General features: G+C 35.4%; 2 protein-coding genes across 1 annotated transcript in view; one reads left to right on the top strand and one right to left on the bottom strand.

Annotated features, from left to right (window-relative positions):
- The window catches only part of LOC309475673 (uncharacterized protein), a 204200-nt gene that overhangs the window by 116784 nt on the left and 67722 nt on the right, over window positions 1-19694 (top strand).
- LOC309475586 (uncharacterized protein) overlaps window positions 1-19694 on the bottom strand; it is a 388909-nt gene that overhangs the window by 319127 nt on the left and 50088 nt on the right. Inside the window, exons 30-33 of the mRNA XM_082138404.1 lie at window positions 18636-18809; window positions 18260-18433; window positions 16902-17072; window positions 16590-16763 (exon numbers count right to left, since the gene is read on the bottom strand). Of these exons, the coding sequence (XP_081994530.1) occupies window positions 16590-16763; window positions 16902-17072; window positions 18260-18433; window positions 18636-18809 (693 nt within the window). The remainder of the gene's footprint in view (window positions 1-16589; window positions 16764-16901; window positions 17073-18259; window positions 18434-18635; window positions 18810-19694) is intronic.

The following is a 19694-nucleotide window of genomic DNA, read 5'->3' as shown; positions in this document are numbered from 1 at the left end:
TCGATTTTCTAATAACTATCTATACCAATAAAGGAATTAGATCATTAACGTGTTATTCTTTTATATGTGCAGAAACCGGCAAGACATCCCATAAAACCCCTCAGTCATGTGGAGAACAGGGTGAACATTATTAAGCACGTAACAGCTTTAGAAATTAACAACATGGTGTTTTTATGGCTTTCAGATATTACAAAAATTATGAGTGTTTTGTTTCAAGTAGCAGGCAATAAAAAATAGTTTGTTAATAAAATAATAAATGTATAATTAATTAGTGAAACAACTACAACAATCAGATGAAGGACTAGAGTGAGAATGCAGATACAATTTAAGACATTAAAAGGTACAATGTGTAAGATTTTTGTAATAAAATATTCAAAAAACACTTTCAAAGTGTGATATTTCATCCAGTTGTGTACTTACACTATCCCAAAAGCTCCCAAGGATTTAATCCAGATAAATTCCAGTTTTAAATAATGGCTCGTCCCTTGTCATTGTCGCATATCCGCGATATCCTCGGTTTCTGCTTTTAGAAACCATAGAAATAGTATAGATGCCTTATAAGTGGCCGCTTCAATGGGCCGCTAACCTAAGCCATGAATGACTATGTATTATGTCTATACACTATCTTGCACGCCTCTGTTGTGTTGTTCAGTCATCATTGTAACTCACTGGTTATTAAACAGTCCACGCTTCCAAACTAGGCTACTGATGTCCATTTTTATTCATTGATCTGAGACACCATGTAAACTTGACACAAAAGAAAACAAACCATAATTTTACATACAACACCACTAAGGACACAAAACCAAAACATAATACAAAATATTTTACTGTGTTTGCCTGGCAACCAGCAGTAGAATGGTCAGGAGCACTATGTATCTGAATTCACGTCTCACCATTCAGTTGACGTTAACACGTCCAGGTGAAATAGATCAGCAAGAGTCACATGACACTCAACTTAAACTGAGTAATAATAAAATGCAATGCCAATCAAATTATGATATTGGCACACACAGAGAAATACACATTTAAATTATTAAGTCAAAAAATAAACGTAACCCCTGAAATCACCAATATGTCATAACCCACAGCTGACCTACCAGCGTCAGCTACAATCATGGTTCACGATTATTGATGGCGAGTACAGAATTGTTCTCTAAGAAGGTACTAGCAACATCTGTTCTTCATTATGTGGACCTGTAGGTAAGGATGGGGAATGGTCTCCTATTCTCCCCATTATAACACAGTATAGGGTCCTCTTGGCTGCAAATGTATGTGTGGTAGGATAGCCAGAAACTGACCATACATGGACTTGTTATTCAATGTATTGTATGATGTCCTATATTATGGAAGGTATATCTAGGGATAGGGCTAGCATCCTCTTCACCGTTTTTGCCATTCACCTGTAGCCTACACATTACACAAGGACTCTCACTCCCCCTTTTTGCTTTTGAGAATTTTTCCAACCCCGTCTCTGAATACATAGATCCAGCAGTGTTCATCACTTCATCGGTCACATTAGTCAGACATCGGGACTAGAGTCCAAAAATAAATACATGGAACCTTTAGATAAATTTAGACATGCTAAATACTAGTCAAGTCAAGTTTATTTGTATAGCGCTTTTTCACAATACAGATTGTATCAAAGCAGCTTCACAGTATTAAATTAAAATAATACAACAAAGTTTGTTTCAAGAGGAATTTAACACATAGGCTACTACATTTCTCGCATCAGTGTTAACCTGCATTTTTGGTTTCATTTCTTGTTCTTTGACAAAAAAAAAAGAAGCCTTTACCTTAAGTACACTTTTGCTGCCAACTTTTTTACAAAAAAAACAAATACAAAACACAGAAGAAAATTTTACTAAACAGATTTATTTGGTGTAAAATAAAAGTCCTCAAGTATGGTATGCAAAAAAATAAAAATCTCAGAGGACTCTTTTCGATGGTTAAACCATGGCCACAGGTGGTTGGGCAACACTTCTGTCTGGCAGGACATTGGCCATCATGGATCCGGTTGTCAGTGCAAAACATTTACCAGGCGTCACTGCATGGATACAAATATTTAACTTTAGTCAGTGCATTTAGCGTCATTCAATTTCAGAAATACAGCACACAAATCAAAGCATGAACAGGTTTTACTTGGAGCAAGTTGTATTCCAAGTATTATGAATCTTTTTTTTGTAAAGCACATCTTGAAATGGTGATATGGGCTAAATTCAGGTATATCTTCAGAGCCCCTAGGGCAAGGTGGTGGAAAAATATGGGAAGGCAAACATAAAAATAAAAACTTTTGCATTCTCTCAGAATTGTTGCCAGTTCGGACAAACGGGTTCAGACAGCTCCATACATTAACTACTAATACCGCATTGGGGTTATGGTCTTAGCTAAGCCGAAAACACATGACCTGGCAGCGCCAGGGCTGAAACATCCTCACCATGTCCTCCAGTAAAATATAAAACATAAAAATGTCATTATTTTTGACTGAAACATCCTCACCATGTCCTCCAGTAAAATATAAAACATAAAAATGTCATTAGCCAATTCTGGCACCATAGCCGTTTATTCAATTATATAAAATGAATTATCAGGATGGCAGATGTCTTCTCGCACCGTTGCTTGGCACCAGGAGCGGTAATCGGGAAAACCTGGTTACGCAATTAGGAAATCCTACGAAGGCTATACATGATGCGTCCATTGAAGGACTTCGACGAAGGATGCAGCCTTCACATTGGGACACAGCTATGGCATAAACATTTTATGATAATTCTTTTTTTTTTCGTAAAAAACGGTGTCTCGTCTAATTATTTTTTTTTATTTTTTTTACAATTTTTAATTAAAATAAAAAAAATAAAAATAAACCTTGAATACAGTGGACACATCTGTATTTTGAACTTAGGTAGGTGCAAGCTTGTCCACTACGGGGCTCCGTTAAGCGTAACAAGAGACAGGGAATTTTTCAAATCTTCAATATTCAAATGGTAGAACAAAGCATATCAACACTTATTCAGTTTGACTGGATATTGTACAGCCGTGATTACATGTATGGCAACGAGGTTTTAAATGTGTTATTCAACGCACATTTATACCTAGAGAAAATGGCGGAGCAAGCGTGTTTTTTTTTGTTTTGTTTTTTGTAGTTATTTTCTTTATTGAAAAAAAATACACGAATATGCAATACATGCGTACAAAAAAAAAAAAAAAAAAAGGGGGGAGGTGCGGAGCAAGTGGCTGATGAGGTGAAAGTGAAAGTAGGCTAAACCGGACACTAACGTCAAACAACGCGCAATAAGACGTTTCGTAATAAAAGTCCTTCTCACATACAGCATATGGGGAATTTAGAACAACTTCCAAGTATCACCACTGCCTTTCTGAGTGCAAAAACTGCCACTGCCTCCAAGTGAGCATATCTTTAGTGCTTCCTTTGCTGTGCAGCATTACCATCAAGTTGCTTTTTGCAGGAATATCATACATAGGCTATAGCCTAATTTTAAACATGAAAACATATTTTTTGACAACATTCGAAAACTACATACAATATCAGTGAAAACAATTGCAATCATTCTGTAACCAAATCATTTAAAACACTAATAAATTCATTTAGAGAGACTAACTCTTTAAAACACAATGTACCTTCACTGTAAAACAATTCTAACCTCTCCAAGTCAAAATTTTCTAGTGACTGGTCACATCTAAATTTTTTAATTGGCCCAAGTGCAATTCTTGTTGCAATAGTCTGTTAACATTGGCTCAATGAGAAATAATACGTCAGACTAATTGAAAAATTTAGATGTTATCAGTCACTAGAAATTTTTGACTTGGGGATGTAATTTTTTTTTACAGTGTTGTAAATTATTCCAATCAGACAGAGCAGCGTATCTAAATACCCTTTTATCCATACTTGTACGTACGGACTTCTACGGATTGTCAGCGTGGGCCATCCGACCCGATAGTACAGTAAATAATGATGGGTATAGGCTTTTGAATTGGCACAAGCACGCACACGTTTTACAGTAAATCACTTTTTACAGTAAAACCATCTAGTTTGAAAGTGCTTTAAGGGGTTTTAGAAAAAAATGTGATGTGATGTGATATGATAATAAATGCCTCCATCTCTTTTTGAGAAATATCATATGTTTGGCTGGATGGGTTTAAGGAGGTTGAAAGCTAAAGCTGGGTATCTGCAGTGATTTCCCAATTTGATTAGACTTGATTCATATTTATTCACAAGGTCAGATTTGGATATACTATCAGTTGGGGATCCTTTCAGATATATATTTCACACCAACAAATATCACTGACATTAAATACAAACTCTGACAAGTATTAGTAGACTGTCTGCTTGCTTAATATCTGCAAACACTATTTTGATGCTCCCCAACAGATATTCTACTGACTATAAGCAACTTTGCAACAACATGACTTATTCTAACCCGAACCCTAATCTAACAGTCTACTAATACTCTAATCAGAGTTTGTTGACTCTGTAGTTGCAAAGTTAATAACTGATAGTTAGTAGATTGTCTATAGACCATCAAATTAAAGTGTAACCAAATATGGATACATTCTCATGTTTATCAGTGTACCACATTTAGTATATGATGTTAGTACAATAGTCATTCATGGAACAAAAACAAAAAAAGGTACAGTAGAAAGCTTATTTAATTTAGTCTTACCATATTTTGACACTGTAACAAACAACACACATTGTGACTTAATAAATAACATTAGCATAGACAATTTTTCCAGAAGGTCGGTCTAACAGAAATATATAATATCTGGTAAAAATATTACAGACATTAATCATATGTATAAAATGTTTTACAAAATAAACTGCACACTCTTCACAGTATGAATGAAAATTAGATTGATCCTATTAATGACACAGACAGCAGCAGGGACTGTGGTTTATGTCACATTTCCTTAGAAAGAATGATCTTTACACAAAAAAAAAAAGCAAAAATTTGACTCTTCCATCTCACTATACAGTTATCCTTTCAGCCGGAACAACGAACATGATACTGCAATACCGAAGGCTGCAGTTTCAGGACTGCATTTCCAGGACCATAGCTTTTTATTGTGTTGTTGCTACAGTATGTACTAACACTTAGCATTTTACAGCACTAACATTTCAATTCGGTATTTGTGTTTATTAATTGTTTGGAATGATTTACTGTTTTAATGATTAAAATCTCATATATTCTCCTAACCAACCCTTAACCCTAAAGTTAACCATTGGCAACCCTCTTGTAATTTTTTAACCTAATTTGTTTCAATTTATGAGCCTCTGTATTCTGGTTATTCTGGTATTCTTAAATTCAGTTTTCTTATAATTAGTTATCTTTCAAAGCTGAAGTAAGGGAGACTTCAGTTTCATTAGCTGTTTCATAAGTAGAACAATAACAAAGTGCAATAAATCGTAAAATTAAGTATTACATTTGACAATTACAGTTAGCAACATTTGAATTGCTTCATAATGGATGAGTTTAATCCCAACATTAGGGCTGTGTATTGGCAAGAATCTGGCGATACGATACGTATCACGATACATGTGCCACGATTCAATATATTGCAATATATTTCGATACTGTGCATAAGGCGATATATTGGGATTTTTTTTTAAGTAGGACTATCATTTTAGAAAAAGTAATATTTAAAAAAAGACATAATGTGCATAAAAGTCAAAGAAGTTTACTTTAGGTAAACAATTCAGTACACAGAAAATCAAACTGGCAGTTTGGGATTGTGGTTCACATGTTCTTAGGCCGGCGACACACTGGCTGCGTGGCGTTTCTGTTGCGTGTCAGCTGCGTGGCGTTTTCCATGTCTTTGCACACCAGAAACGTGTCTGACGCGGCGCTGCTGCTGCTAGGTGACATGATATTGGTGATATATTTGACATATGGGGAGAGAGTTGTGGAAGGCCTATACAGTACTTCATGTTAAACATAAATATACAGCAGCAAAGACAATGTCGGCACGGCAGTGTTGACGGCAAAATAGGCTATAGAATATTTCGTTCTGTACTGACAGGTGCAGTATTTGAAAATCGATAATATTTTTTTAAATTACATTTATATTTGCATTTGTCAAAACCTAGAGACTTTCAAACATCAAAATGGCATTTATTAATATGTATTCGTGTCAAAGTGGCATATAAACATATTTTCCTATTCTATTTTGCCTAGAAACGCTTCCAACACGCTTGCGTGTCGCGTGAAAAATAGGCGTCGGTTCTATTTCTAGCATACACGCGTTTTCCGCGCGGCTCGAGCTGCACCTGAGGCGCGTGTCACGCAGGCAGTGAGCAAGCTCTAACCTGTTAACATGGGAGCCGAAATAAAAACGGACACGCCACGCAGCCAGTGTGTCGCCGGCCTTAGTGAGCAAATTTTTATATGCTCAAGTATGCCATAATAAAAGAAAATACATATAGCCCCTGAATATACGTATATGAATATAGAGTTATATAGAATATATAGAAGTATATTCATATAGAATATACATAACACATTATGTGCAATCAAATTCGTGGTATTACCAGAGTACTTGATTTTTCCCAGACACAATTTACAAACTGCATGGTTCCTGTCGATATCGGTAATGCCCTCTTTACTCTGGAAACCAAAATGATTCCACACTTCAGCACGGAATGCAGCAGGAGCCGGTCTTACACGGGGTTCAGACAGCTAACGTTACATTGTTATCGTCTAGCAAAAAGTTAGACACTGTTAGGCGAGGACACTAGGCGATGGTGCGTCTCAGCATAGCCATCTAGTGGTAGGGATTTAAACACAACATAAACTTGAACCACTGTCTTACCATGAATATTTTTGCACGTAAAAAAAAAAAAATCGATATTGCGTTTTTGAAAATCGATACAGTATTGCAAAATAAAATATCGCGATACTCAAGTGTATCGATTTTTTCTTACACCCCTACCCAACATCATCATAATGTAGGCCTTATACTGAAGACTCATATATATTCCTACTAATCCACCTCATTTGAGTTCTGATCAGGCTCTACTACCTCCTCCGATTCTCCTGTAAAAACATAAAACAAAATATAATTTGTATGAATACTAAAACAATAACCAGTCAACATAACTTTACATGCACTGTATATGTATGTTTCTATTAATGCTGCATTATTTAATTTGAAAGTCAGAATCTATTCCTCCTGTAAGCATTGATAGTAATCTTTTTAAAATAGTAATACATAAAAGCTAGTATGATCAACTGTAAATTTGTTAAAGCAATGCTATCTGAAGTGGTTTAGTTTACTATCAAATTTATGTATAGCAACTTGAGTTCATAACAGCTGTAGGTTTTGCAGTGTTAGTAATATTGTCTGTAGCAGTATATCAAACAAATATTAATTTATTACAGCATTGTAGTGAGAACCTTCTGAGGATCTTTCACCTGATGGTGACTTTGCTTGTTCTGTTGATTTTACAGGTTCTTCCTGATCTCTTGAGAAATCCATCCAATGTTACTCATTCCACTAATGAGGTTTGCTCCAGTGTTCCTGCTAAGCCAGCTGTCTTTCTTTAGGCTGTAAGGAGGAATTAGAAGAGAAAATAATCAGTGTTCAATGGAACAAGTTGCAAAGTAGTTACTATATGTCAATTACTTAAAGTACAAAGTGTAATAGACTAACATTACTAACTAACATTGGATTCCTGTAATTAGAGTAGTTACTGATTTTACATTATTTGATGTACATTTCTAATAGGTGTGGGTGATACGGCAAATATATGTCACTTTTTTCTCAGGCAGGATCTTGATCCACAATCTTATAACAATTCTTTTTCACGTTTGTCTTAAACAATATTCTGCAAGCCACTGAGTGGTACAGCCAAACTAATTCCCCTATTTAAAAATAGTAAAAAGGTAACAAAAAAAAAAAAAAATGACAGACCATTTCAGCCAAAGTAGGGGTGGCCAATATGACCAAAATCTTATTTCACTTTATTTTATTTCATTATTTTATCTTTGTTATTAAAATGATCAAACATTACAAATAGTACAAGATACAAATGTGTTTAATAATGTGTGCTGCATCCTCTCTACTTCAGATATCACACGACACAACCCTAATTTATGAACAATATTTTTCTTTTGAATATAATACATTTAAACTTAAATTCCTGTCTGTGTGTGTTAGAGTGACTGCAACAAAGGATTTACTCACCTCAGTTTACATTCTGAGTTTTGTAGCACGTCAATGAGCTGCTGCTCGGAGGATCCGATGGTATTTTTACTCAGATCAAGCTCTTTTAAAAACTGTAAGGCTTTTTTCTCAGCCAAAGACTGAGCCAAACAAGTAACATCTGTAATGCCACAGTCATTTAGGCTAGAAAGAGACAAACAGACACACAGAAAGAAAGTAAAAGTGTGTACTCTTTTTGTGAAGTAAAAGTACATACTTGAGTGTGTAGCAGAAGAGTATGCAAGCTTTGGGACATACACTACTTCGTCATAACTGTGTCTTTAACGGACAGCTCTGTCGCTTAGTTACATGCATCCTGTCACCGTTTAAACTGGCCTGTCAATCATCTTGTCACATTCAATTTAATTTAATTTCCTACCATTTTGGAGACAAATGTAGCACATTGATCTGCCAGTCGTGGGTCTTTCTTGCAGAGACTCTCATGTGTGTGCAATTTGAATATAATGATCCATTTAAAAGTTAATAGCTTAGTGTATTATTACAAAATTTCACAATGCTATTACAGATGAAATGAATGTGGATAACATTGAATAAATATCTTTTCGTCAAGTTAGATACTGATAATTATTCACTTAAACCCCTTTTTTTAAACCTCTCTATTTAACTGTCGGACTCACACATCCGTCACGTTTGTAGTTCTAATCGAATCCTCGTCCAACGCGCAATGGGTTATGGGCAATATCAGCTGTTATAGTGTGCATGGATCAGCACTTCGGATTCTGGAATACTCATTTCAACATACTACGATTTAGGACGTACTAATTATATTTTCGAAATACTATTTAGGATGGATAGTATGCGAATTAAGAAGCACCGCATGTGATGAGAGACGTCCAGTGGTAGAGAAATTTCCCAACATGAATTTTGCATCAACCTCAAATCTGTTGCTTGATTTGCTTGTCAAAGCTATACTAAAATGTAACAATGAATGAGGCTATCATTCAGATTCAGTTGGTCTCTACTCTACAAGAAAATAAAGAGCTGCGGAATAAAGAGGCTGTTTGGTAAAATGTCTTTCATACATACTTCACATATTCACTCCTCTGCAACTTATTGATATTAATTTTCTGTAAATGTTATAATCCTATTACTCATCCCTCCTACCTTTGTTTAAGCTCTGTTTGGTTTGATGCATTTGGTTTGATGCATATGGTTGAAAGCATCTTATCATACAGATGTTTCACGACTGTGAAGTTACTGACTGACAGATGTTCCTTGTGCCACAGAGCACATACAAAGCTAACTGATTATGAAATTATCACCTGACACCCGGTCTGTCACACTATGACCAAAATTGACCTGCGGTTGGTACTCGGGTGTTAATTTAAGAACCTGCTATCATCAGATAACTAGAGGAATTATTTTACACAAATATAATGTGAACTCAGGCTTTGTTTAATGTCAAAGTGATTTTAAGCAGGTAAATGTTCCTCACCTCAGTCTCTCCAGTTTACAGTGTGGATTCTTCAATATTTCACACACACCCTCTACTCCTTTGTTTTCTAGTTTATTCCCACTGAGGTCCAGCTCTCTCAGGTTTGAAAGAGAGTAACACAGAGCTGGAGTCAGGATGAGAAACTGTTTCTCTGTAATATTGCATCCACACAGACTGAAGACAGAAAGAGAAACAACAATAGCTCACAAGTGAGTTAAATGCATCACGAATGCAGCAGTAAATGTCATTCAATATAATAATACAACAACAACAACAACTTGGAAACGTAATTATGGAACCATAAACCAAAACAGGAGCATAATAGGATTTGAGGAAACTGAAATAAGTTAAAGAATTAGTCATTTTAGTGTAGTTTACCATCACTAAACACAAATTGTAAGAATGGATTTAATCTCAACCTGTAATAAAACAATAAATCTGGAGAGAAGAAATAAAAAAAACAGCATAGGACACCGCCTTGCCCAGACTTCTCTCCTTGTTTATCTATGCATCATTCTCACTCTCGCTCTCCTTTCCCCATGACTCAAGTCACTGAAAGTTCACCAAGAATGTCTATATACAACATATGATGTATCTTGTGAATCTTTTTTTTTTTTTTTTTTAAATGAATAATTTTCAGGGTCTCAGTGCAATTGGTAAACTGGCTCAATTTCACAGCCATTTGTTTTTTGAGAAAGATTGATAACTTATGAGAACCCTGTTCTCCTGATGTGGGAGGCGTCTCTTTACAATATCTGATGATCATGGTTCCTCTCTCCCGAAACCAGATGGAGGCCTTTGCGCACAGGAATAGGGGCCCAACACAATTCCAACAATATTTGTGTAGAAAATATTTACAGCTCTTTTGTTCTGGTCTGAGTATTTAAGGGAAAGTGGCAGAACAGTCTTTGGGAAATTCTGTAGCCAGAAAACCCTCACGCAGTGCTGTGTCAGTTCTGCATTCAGAGAGCTCACTGTCTCTCACTCTCAGGTACATTTATTACTCTTAGATTCTGTCTTGATTCTGTTATGTATTTATTATTTCTGAATTGGCTTCTAATTGTTAGTGTTTAGTGTTTGTCTAATTGTTAGTCGTTGGCATGATATATTTTTACCCGACAAATAAAATGTTATATTTGATTTATTCTGTATTCTCTGAAATCATAATGACCAGTAGATTAAGTAGAGTATCGTGTTTCCGCAAATCTGCGTCAGGATAGATAAAACTGAAGGCCCAAAGTAAGGAGTATGTGGCACATCATCTGTTTTGATTTCTGACTATCACGACTTAGCAAGTTGCAGCATCGTGACTAAGAGAACTACATTTTTGTATGAACAAGCATGGAGCGGTTTGACTGAAATCTATTAGTAAACCCTCTAAATAAGATTAGAATTGACGAGTTTCTCAGCAAACACAGAACATTAGCACAAAGTACTTAACCTTCTAACAGTGATTTAACAACATGGCCAAAAGGTTGCTATAACTACATTGTGTGGTGAAGGTTGTTACAGCGTAGTCATAATGTTGACATTGAACCACCACTCAGGGCCGCTGCTTAAGGTTGTGCCGAGGGTGTATGGACAACCACTGGATGACATATGTACTCGTTACTGCCCTGAAGCGCGAATCAGCCTTTTAAATTTCAACCAACCGTTGGGACGTCTCGTTCTTCATCGAGTTAATTTATATATTATTTATTATTGTATTGTATTATATATATATATATATATATATATATATATATATATATATTCCGCGTGGCAGTGTACATGCCATTTTTTGTAACTTCCCGCGTGGCTATGCATCCGAAGATGTGCGACTTTGATCCGAGTCTGACCGAGCAAGTACATCTCACCATACAGTTTGCACGTGTTTGCATTGTTACACAGCGAGCCTACAATAGCAGACAAGCGCTTTTAATGAAAATAAAGGTCCATGTTTTATAAAAATGTTCACGAAACTAAATGAAAATGTTTAGTGAAGTTAGTAAATATGTAAGATATCGTTAATTTAGCTGTTTAGGCTACGTTCTCATATCCATTTATTTTTTTCTAATGTCACAAGTAATAATCTCAAGGTTTACTGCTTTATATTCACATTACATTTTACATTTATGCATTTGGCAGACGCTATCCAAAGCGACTTACATTGCATTTCAATGTTCACAGTTTACATTCTTATCAGTTCTTGCTTTCCCTGGGAATTAAACCCATGACCTTGGCGTTGCAAGCACCAATGCTCTACTTTGGTTAAGTGTACTAAAATAAACATTGTCACGTGTGTACCGTACTTCTCACCGCTGCTTTCTGATGGTTTAGAGGACAATTACTCAGAATCGACCCCTGTTGTTTCAAAGAATGGTATAACAGCGAGCATGTCAAGTATAAATGCCTCGACCGTTTGGGGAGGTGCGCGTGCAGTCAGCGGAGGCTCGCGCTGCTGAGCCAAGCGAAAGTATAAACAAGGCTTGATGCTAACCAATCAGACCTCAGGTACCACCCAAAATGGCACAAGAACCAATCATAAAAATAAACAAACATATTTTTTTTTTGTCAGGGTAATTTCATGATTGATTGTCGCTGTCATGTCCGAGTACCCGTGCCCATTTAGTAATAGACATCAGACCATTAAGTGCTACCAATGAAAATATTTTCTTGATTTAAATATTAATATATTGTGTGAAGAAAACATAGTTAAGCTGAATTTATCCTGGTGTAGTTTATTATTGCTATTATACTGCACTTTGGTCTTATTTTTGTAGCTTTGTCAGGATTTATAATAATAAATAATAATAATTTGTTACATTTATATAGCGCTTTTCTGGGTACTCAAAGCACTTTACATATTTACATAGAATCTCCTCAACCACCACTAATGTGCAGCATCCACCTGGATGATGTGACGGCAGCCATATTGGGCCAGAACGCCCACCACACACCAGCTTATTGATGGAGAGGAGACAGAGTGATGAAGCCAATGAGTATAAATGGGGGATGATTAGGAGGCCATGATAGACAGCGGCCATTGGGCTATTTTGGCCAGGATGCCGGGATTAAACCCCTACTCTTTTTCCAAAGGTCATCCTGGGATTTTTAATGACCACAGAGAGTCAGGACCTCGGTTTAACATCTCATCTGAAGGATGGTGCTCTTTGACAGTATAGTGTCCCCATCACTACACTGGGGCGTTAGGATCCACACAGACCACAGGGTGAGCGCCCCCTACTGGCCTCACTAACACATCTTCCAGCAGCAATCTAGTTTTACTAGAAGGTCTCCCATCCAGGTACTAGCCCTGCTTAGCTTCAGTGGGCAACCAGTCTTGGGCTACAGGGTGATATGGCTGCTGGCTATATTAGCATAATTGCATTTGAAACTTTCTACAGAAAAAACATCCTGAACCATCAGTCCATTAACTTGTATTAATTTCTTTCTTCAGATGAGGAAATGCCAGAAGATGCAGTGCTTTAAACAATGTGACTTTGGCCTTGTTGTCTTAAAATAATAATAAAAAAGTAAACTTTAATCACACTGTAACTGCTGTACAGTATAATGTTACAAACCTTAGTTTTTCCAGCTTGCATTCATTGCTCAACAGAGGATAAAGGTTTTTAACTCCTTTGTCTCCTAGTGTATTTCCACTGAGGTCCAGCTCTCTCAAGTGTGATGAGTTTGATTTCAGAGCTGAAGTCAGATCAGAACAATCATCAACTTCTATACCACAGTTTCTTAACCTGCAATCAGAGAAAAGAGAAAAGCAAACTATTCATTTGGTTTCATTCAAATACCAAAACACTATTTCCTTTCTTGTATGTGAGTGTTACTGACCTCAACCTCTCCAGTTTAAAGTGTGAATTCTTCAGTGAATCATAAAAATGTTTTACTCTTGCGTGTTTAAGTTCATTCCCACTGAGGTCCAGTTCTCTCACGTGTGATGGGTTTGATTTCAGAGCTGAAGTCAGGAAGCCACACTGCTTCTCTTTAATACTGCATTTACACAATCTGGGGGGGGGGGGATTGTATTGTAAAATATCAGATATATGATTGGTCTAATAGTCTACAGTTCCGATAATCTGCTTGTAACAGTGTCACACTAGTTCTGGGTTCTGGAAACTGTTCTAGCAGCAGATGTGACTCATAATATTTCTGCAGTACAACATATACACAATCAGCACATTGAAATTTGAAATGAATTAAATTCTTTAAATTAATTTATTAGTTAGACACCAAACATTAAGTGTGACCAATATGGAAACTAAGTAAAACAGTATAAACAATGTAACTTAAGCTCTGTTCTCTTAAATTAAATAACTAAACAGTAAACTTTTAATCACAGAGTAACCTGCTGTACAGTATAATGATACTAACTGTAGTTTCTCCAGCTTGCATTCTGGGTTCATCAGTAGATCACTGAGGTTTTTAAATCCAGAGTCCCCTAGTTTATTCTCGCTCAGGTTCAGCTCTCTTAGGTGTGATGGGTTTGATTTCAGAGCTGAAGTCACAGCAGAACAACCTTCATCTGTCATTTTACAGGACCTTAACCTACATTGAGAAAGAGAGAGAGCAGAAAATAAGACAGAAGAAAATAAATTAACTCTTTATTTTGTAAAGTCACATCACCTTCATGAACACGCACAACAAAAAGATAGCCAGAGGAAGATAAATCATCTTTATTCCAACAGATCACAACATACTAAGGTGATTCTTAAGGTCCTTGCACACTGAGTCAGAAATTCACGCCCGAAATTTTTTCGCACGTTTTGTCAATCACGTTTGCACACTGCCTCCGAAACTTTCGTCCGTCATAAAAAAAAAAATTATCGGGTTCGATTTTCTGCGTTTTTCGCATCCGTAGCAAGCATTTTGAATGGTGTTTGAATGGTGTTTTGACGATTCAGAGCCACTGATTCACGAATAAGAAAAAACGCATCAGAAAATTTCGGACTCTGTGTGCAAGGACCTTTAGGCGCATCAAAGTGTTTTGATTAAAACTGTTGAAGTGATTTTAAGCATTTTGATTCTTGTTTGTGAATGTTACTGACCTCAATCTCTCCAGTTTACAGCGTACATCTGTCAGTATATCAGATAAGTGAGTTACTCCTTTGTTTTTTAGTTCATTTCCACTGAGGTCCAGCTCTCTCAAGTGTGAGAGGTTTGAACAAAGAGCTGAAGTCATACTGAGACACTGTTTCTCTGTAATACTGCATCCACACAGACTGAAGACAGAAAGAGAAAGGACAATGATAAAAAAAAAAAAAAACTTGCATCACAATAAGTGTATTGTGATTGTCAAAACATTTGGCACGTTTAGTGACAGCATGTTACAATGTTGACATAGTATGACTGATAGGCTACAGTTTTTATTAGTGCTTGACACAAATATCACAATTTCAATTAATAAGCTTGCGATTTGATTCTGATCTTGATTCAGCATAGATTCATTTGGATAAATATCAGGTACAGTAGTTACATGATATTTTTTCTTAAGGAAAAATTATCTCTACTAATGCTGTAAACATCCAGGGAGCCCTTTAGCTTATTATTAAATGTTCAAATTAACAACTCAAATTAATATAATGCTGTTTTTATAATAATAAAGTAATAATATTTTTAGTGATAAGAGTAAAAATATAAGAAATATTTAATATAGTGCATATATTTATCAAAATATTCCACTCTATAGTTTCTGTATTTTTCTAGCTAACTACTATAATATGGTCATTAAATGTCTTTCCTAAAGTAAATGTAATGTTACGTGACATTGTTCTCCAGCTTTTTTACTGACCTCTTTCCATGGTTAAAGCACTGATTGATCGATTAAATAAGACATAATACATTTCAGTAAGTTGTACTGTATCTTTCAACATACCTTCTAATGTTCATTTGAGTTTATTTACTAACTAGTAGAGGAAGAGATGATCAGTTCACATGCCGCAACTGAGGCGCTACAGCGATAATGTTTAAGAGCGCCGAATTGGTATTTTCTTCAAATTTTGTAATAAAATTTACAATTTGAAAGCTAAGACTTTGTTTCATATCAAAGTAACCTGCTCTGTCTTTTCTGTCGGTGTAAGTGTCCTCTTTTGCTTCGAGATTTTTCACTGAGTGAAAAAATGGATATGTGGCATGAGAGCCTGAGAACAGTGTCTGAATGTGTGAGAGTTGACAGCTCTGGATATATCTGTAATTAAATTTAAATTATACAGAATTAATCAGTAAAAGTTATTTTTATCTAATTGTGCATGTTTTTGTTATAAATGATCTGCTAAATTTTTATATTTAACTTTCTAGTAGTTGAAATAGTATTATCCACTACTGTAAAAATAATGCAACATTTTAAACCATTAAAATAAAACACTCACATCAGTGTGTTGAGTTTAAAGTGTTTATCCTGCAGTAGAGCAGAGATCTGATTCACTCGTGTGTCTCCAAGTTTATGTTCACTCAGATTCAGCTCTCTCAGGAGTAATGGGTTTTTACCCACAATTCCTGTCACATATTGACAGGCTTCCTCTGCAGCAGGACTTCTCAAAAACCTGCAGAAGGGAAGATGAAAGTTAAAGGGTCTTTCTGGCTTTTAAGCAGGAGTGTGAGAAATATCAGCACAGAAAACTGGCTTGTGAAACTGCATGTTTGTGAACATCTGGAGACTCATAGACCTGCTATAGAGAAACAGTGATACCGTGAATCTGGACTTAATGGAAATTATACTACAGTACTTTCAGAAACATTTAATACCATACTGCTGAATATCATCAGTACCATTGTACCAAAACAAATCTCTGTTGAAATGTATAATTAATACCACAGTAACCCCAGCTGCAAAAACTTGTGTAGCTTATTGTATTACTGAAAAAATATTTTGTATGAATATTTAGCCTGAAAATAATGAATTATGTATTTTTTCATCACGTCTTACCTCAGTGTCTTCAGTTGACAGTTTGGATCCTGTAGTAAATCATTGAGCTCCTTCACTCCTGATTGTCCAGGATCATTTCCTCTGAGATCCAGCTCTATCAGGTGTGAAGGGTTTGATCTCAGAGCTGAAGCCAGAGCTTTATAACCTTCTTCTGTGATTCTGCAGTCTGAAAACCTACAGAATAGACAATTTATAAAAATATAATTAAACCATATGTCTAACTGATAAAACACAAATTGTATTATATATTATATAATATATAAGTATATTATATAAGTTAAGTGCTTTCAAACAATGGTTCGTTGAACTCACCTGAGTCTCTCCAGTGTGCAGTTTGTATTTTCTAATGCGTTCTGGAGTTTCTTCACTCCTGAATCCTGCAGATTATTGTTGCTCATGTCAAGCTCTTTCAGACTGGAGTTTGATCTCAGGACTGTAGCGAGAGCTGAACAGCTTTCCTCTGTTAGACCACAATTACGCAGCCTAAAATGATCAACAGGAGAGAGAGAATTTACAACCCCATTTCCAGAAAAATAGGGAAATTTTGTAAAATGCAAGAAAATAAAGAAGCTGATTTGTTAATTCTCTTGAACCTTTGTTTAACTGAAAAAAAAAAAAAAGTACAAAGATTTTTTTCCAGTGTTTTTGCTGACCAACTTAATGTTTACCACTGTGTCACGTCATATTTCCTTTTAATTACACTTTTAATTAAAATAAATAAATAATTTAATTGTTGCAGTTTTGCAAATGGAATTTTTGCACAATCTTGTCTAATACAAGACTTCAGCTGCTCAACAGTCTGTGATCATCACTGTCTGATTCTCCTTTTTTCATGATGGGCCATATATTTTCAATAAGAGACAGATCTCCACTGCAGGTGTAGAGTGTCTACAAAACTAAATTCTAGGGATGCATCAAAATGAACATTCTGGGCCAACAAAATCAAAACCAAAAATTCAGGATGCACTTGGGCGAAACAGTCAATTAATTCATCGAACTACAATCTAATCTACACTCAAATAGCTAAAACTATTTAGTACAAACATTTAAATTGCACATAAGGCAGTTTTCTATATCAACTTTTTGATTGTGAAATATAGTAAACATTTAAAGGACAATAAACTGTAATAACTTGTTTTAATGACAGATTTATTCAAACACACATTAAATAATGAAGACACCTGAGCTGAGGCAGCTACAGTGATCTGTCACGTGCATTTAAGAGTGCATAAACATTTATTGTTTAAATTTCATAATAAAATTAACAGAATTTTAAAATTGATACGTTGCTTCATATTAAAAGTTACAAAGAAAGGACAAAGCTTTATGCGATTATTGGATAGTAGAAGAGTTTTAAGTTTTTGCAAAAAAAAAAAAAAAAAAAAGGGCAAAAAGCTGTGAGCCATGACCCATCTTTGCTTGCAAATACTGCAATCTTTTGGAAATCTTTTCTCTTTACTTTTGTCAGTAAAATAAAGGTTCAAGAGAATGAACAAATCACAGATTTTTTATTTTATTGTCCCAACTTCTCTGGTTATGGGGGTTGTACACCCACAAAGTACTTGATGACAACATACTGTACAGTAATTACTGAGAATTAATTTTTTTTGGTCAACTGATTTTGTTTGAGATACCTAAAATGTGTAATTATAAATTGACACAATACTCACGTCAGTGTGTTGATTTTACAGTGTTTATCCTGCAGTAGAGCAGCGATCTGATTCACTTGTGTGTCTCCTATTTTATGTGTATTCAGATTTAGCTCACTCAGGAATAATGGGTTTTTACCCAAATGTTTAATCACATACTGACAGGCTTCATCGGCAGCAGGACTTTGTAACAATCTAGAAACAAAGGAAGCACATTGATAGTTCACAACTGTACACCGCAGAGCTGTCTTCTACAATAACAAAGATCATCACAAAGATTTTCACACCAAATGCAACAATGTAAAATGTGAATGTAAAGATATGGTAAAATTATTTAATTCTCTTTCAGATAAAATCTTAAAACTATTTCACTTTAATATTTGTAGAAAACATTCACCTCAGTGTCTTCAGTTGACAGTTCTGATCCTGTAGTAAATCATTGAGCTCCTTCAATCCTGATTGTCCAGGATCATTTCCTGTGAGATCCAGCTCCATCAGGTGTGAAGGGTTTGATCTCAGAGCTGAAGCCAGAGCTTTATAACCTTCTTCAGTGATACTGCAGTCTGAAAGTCTAGAACACATGAAAACCTTAAGTAAAATGAACACTTCTGCATTTTAAATTAATTAATGTCAGCCAAATAGTCTGAATCACAAAATGATTTTGACTAAATCACACTACAGTTGAATACATCATCAGATATGCAGTTAAACTGCTTCTAGTTTTATTTTGTCATTAGCTTTGCAGTTATTAATTATAACTAATCAACTCACACATTATAGTTTCAGACAGGTTTGGATTTCATTATAGTTCCTTTTCATATACATCATAAACAGATTACTTAATTTTATTTCCAAAGTTCCTTACAGCCTACAACAGCAAATGAAACAAAACCAAGAACACAATAGGAAAAATAGTTTAATTTAAAAAATAGCAAAAAAAATGTTTTCTTCATTAAATTACCTTTGATTATCTTTGGCATGCATTATTTATTTCTCCTACTCTCTCTTTTAGAGAGAAACACAAACACAGAGATAACCTACTAATGTTGTCAAAAATATTTTGACCGAAATATCGGAAATTATTCCAGTATTTTTTTTTCTGTTATATCGATACGCCGATACCAGCTGCCTGTTCTTTTCTCTCCAATGGCAAATTGACATAATCCTCTCACTCCCCCATCTCATTTGCTTGCGTGTATTGTGTATAATTGTACTCATTTCCGCAGGTATCGCGCTTGTAGGATTAAAAATAATCCAAGATATTTGAAAATGAACAAAGACGTTTGCTTTTACTGAAATGAACAAAGATATTTGTTTTTACTGTTTTCCACCCCTTCTTTCTTACCCCAAGGACCTTTTGGAATTCCTAAAGACAAAGAGATGCTGATAGTGATCAAGGCCTGTAGGCCAAGATGTGTTTAAATAAGTGTCTTCTAATTGTCACACCTTTAGTATG

The sequence above is a fragment of the Leuciscus leuciscus genome, assembly GCF_965113295.1.
Source record: "Leuciscus leuciscus genome assembly, chromosome: 15".
Classification (NCBI taxonomy): Eukaryota; Metazoa; Chordata; class Actinopteri; order Cypriniformes; family Leuciscidae; genus Leuciscus; species Leuciscus leuciscus.
This window is presented reverse-complemented; position numbering and strand designations above follow the sequence as displayed.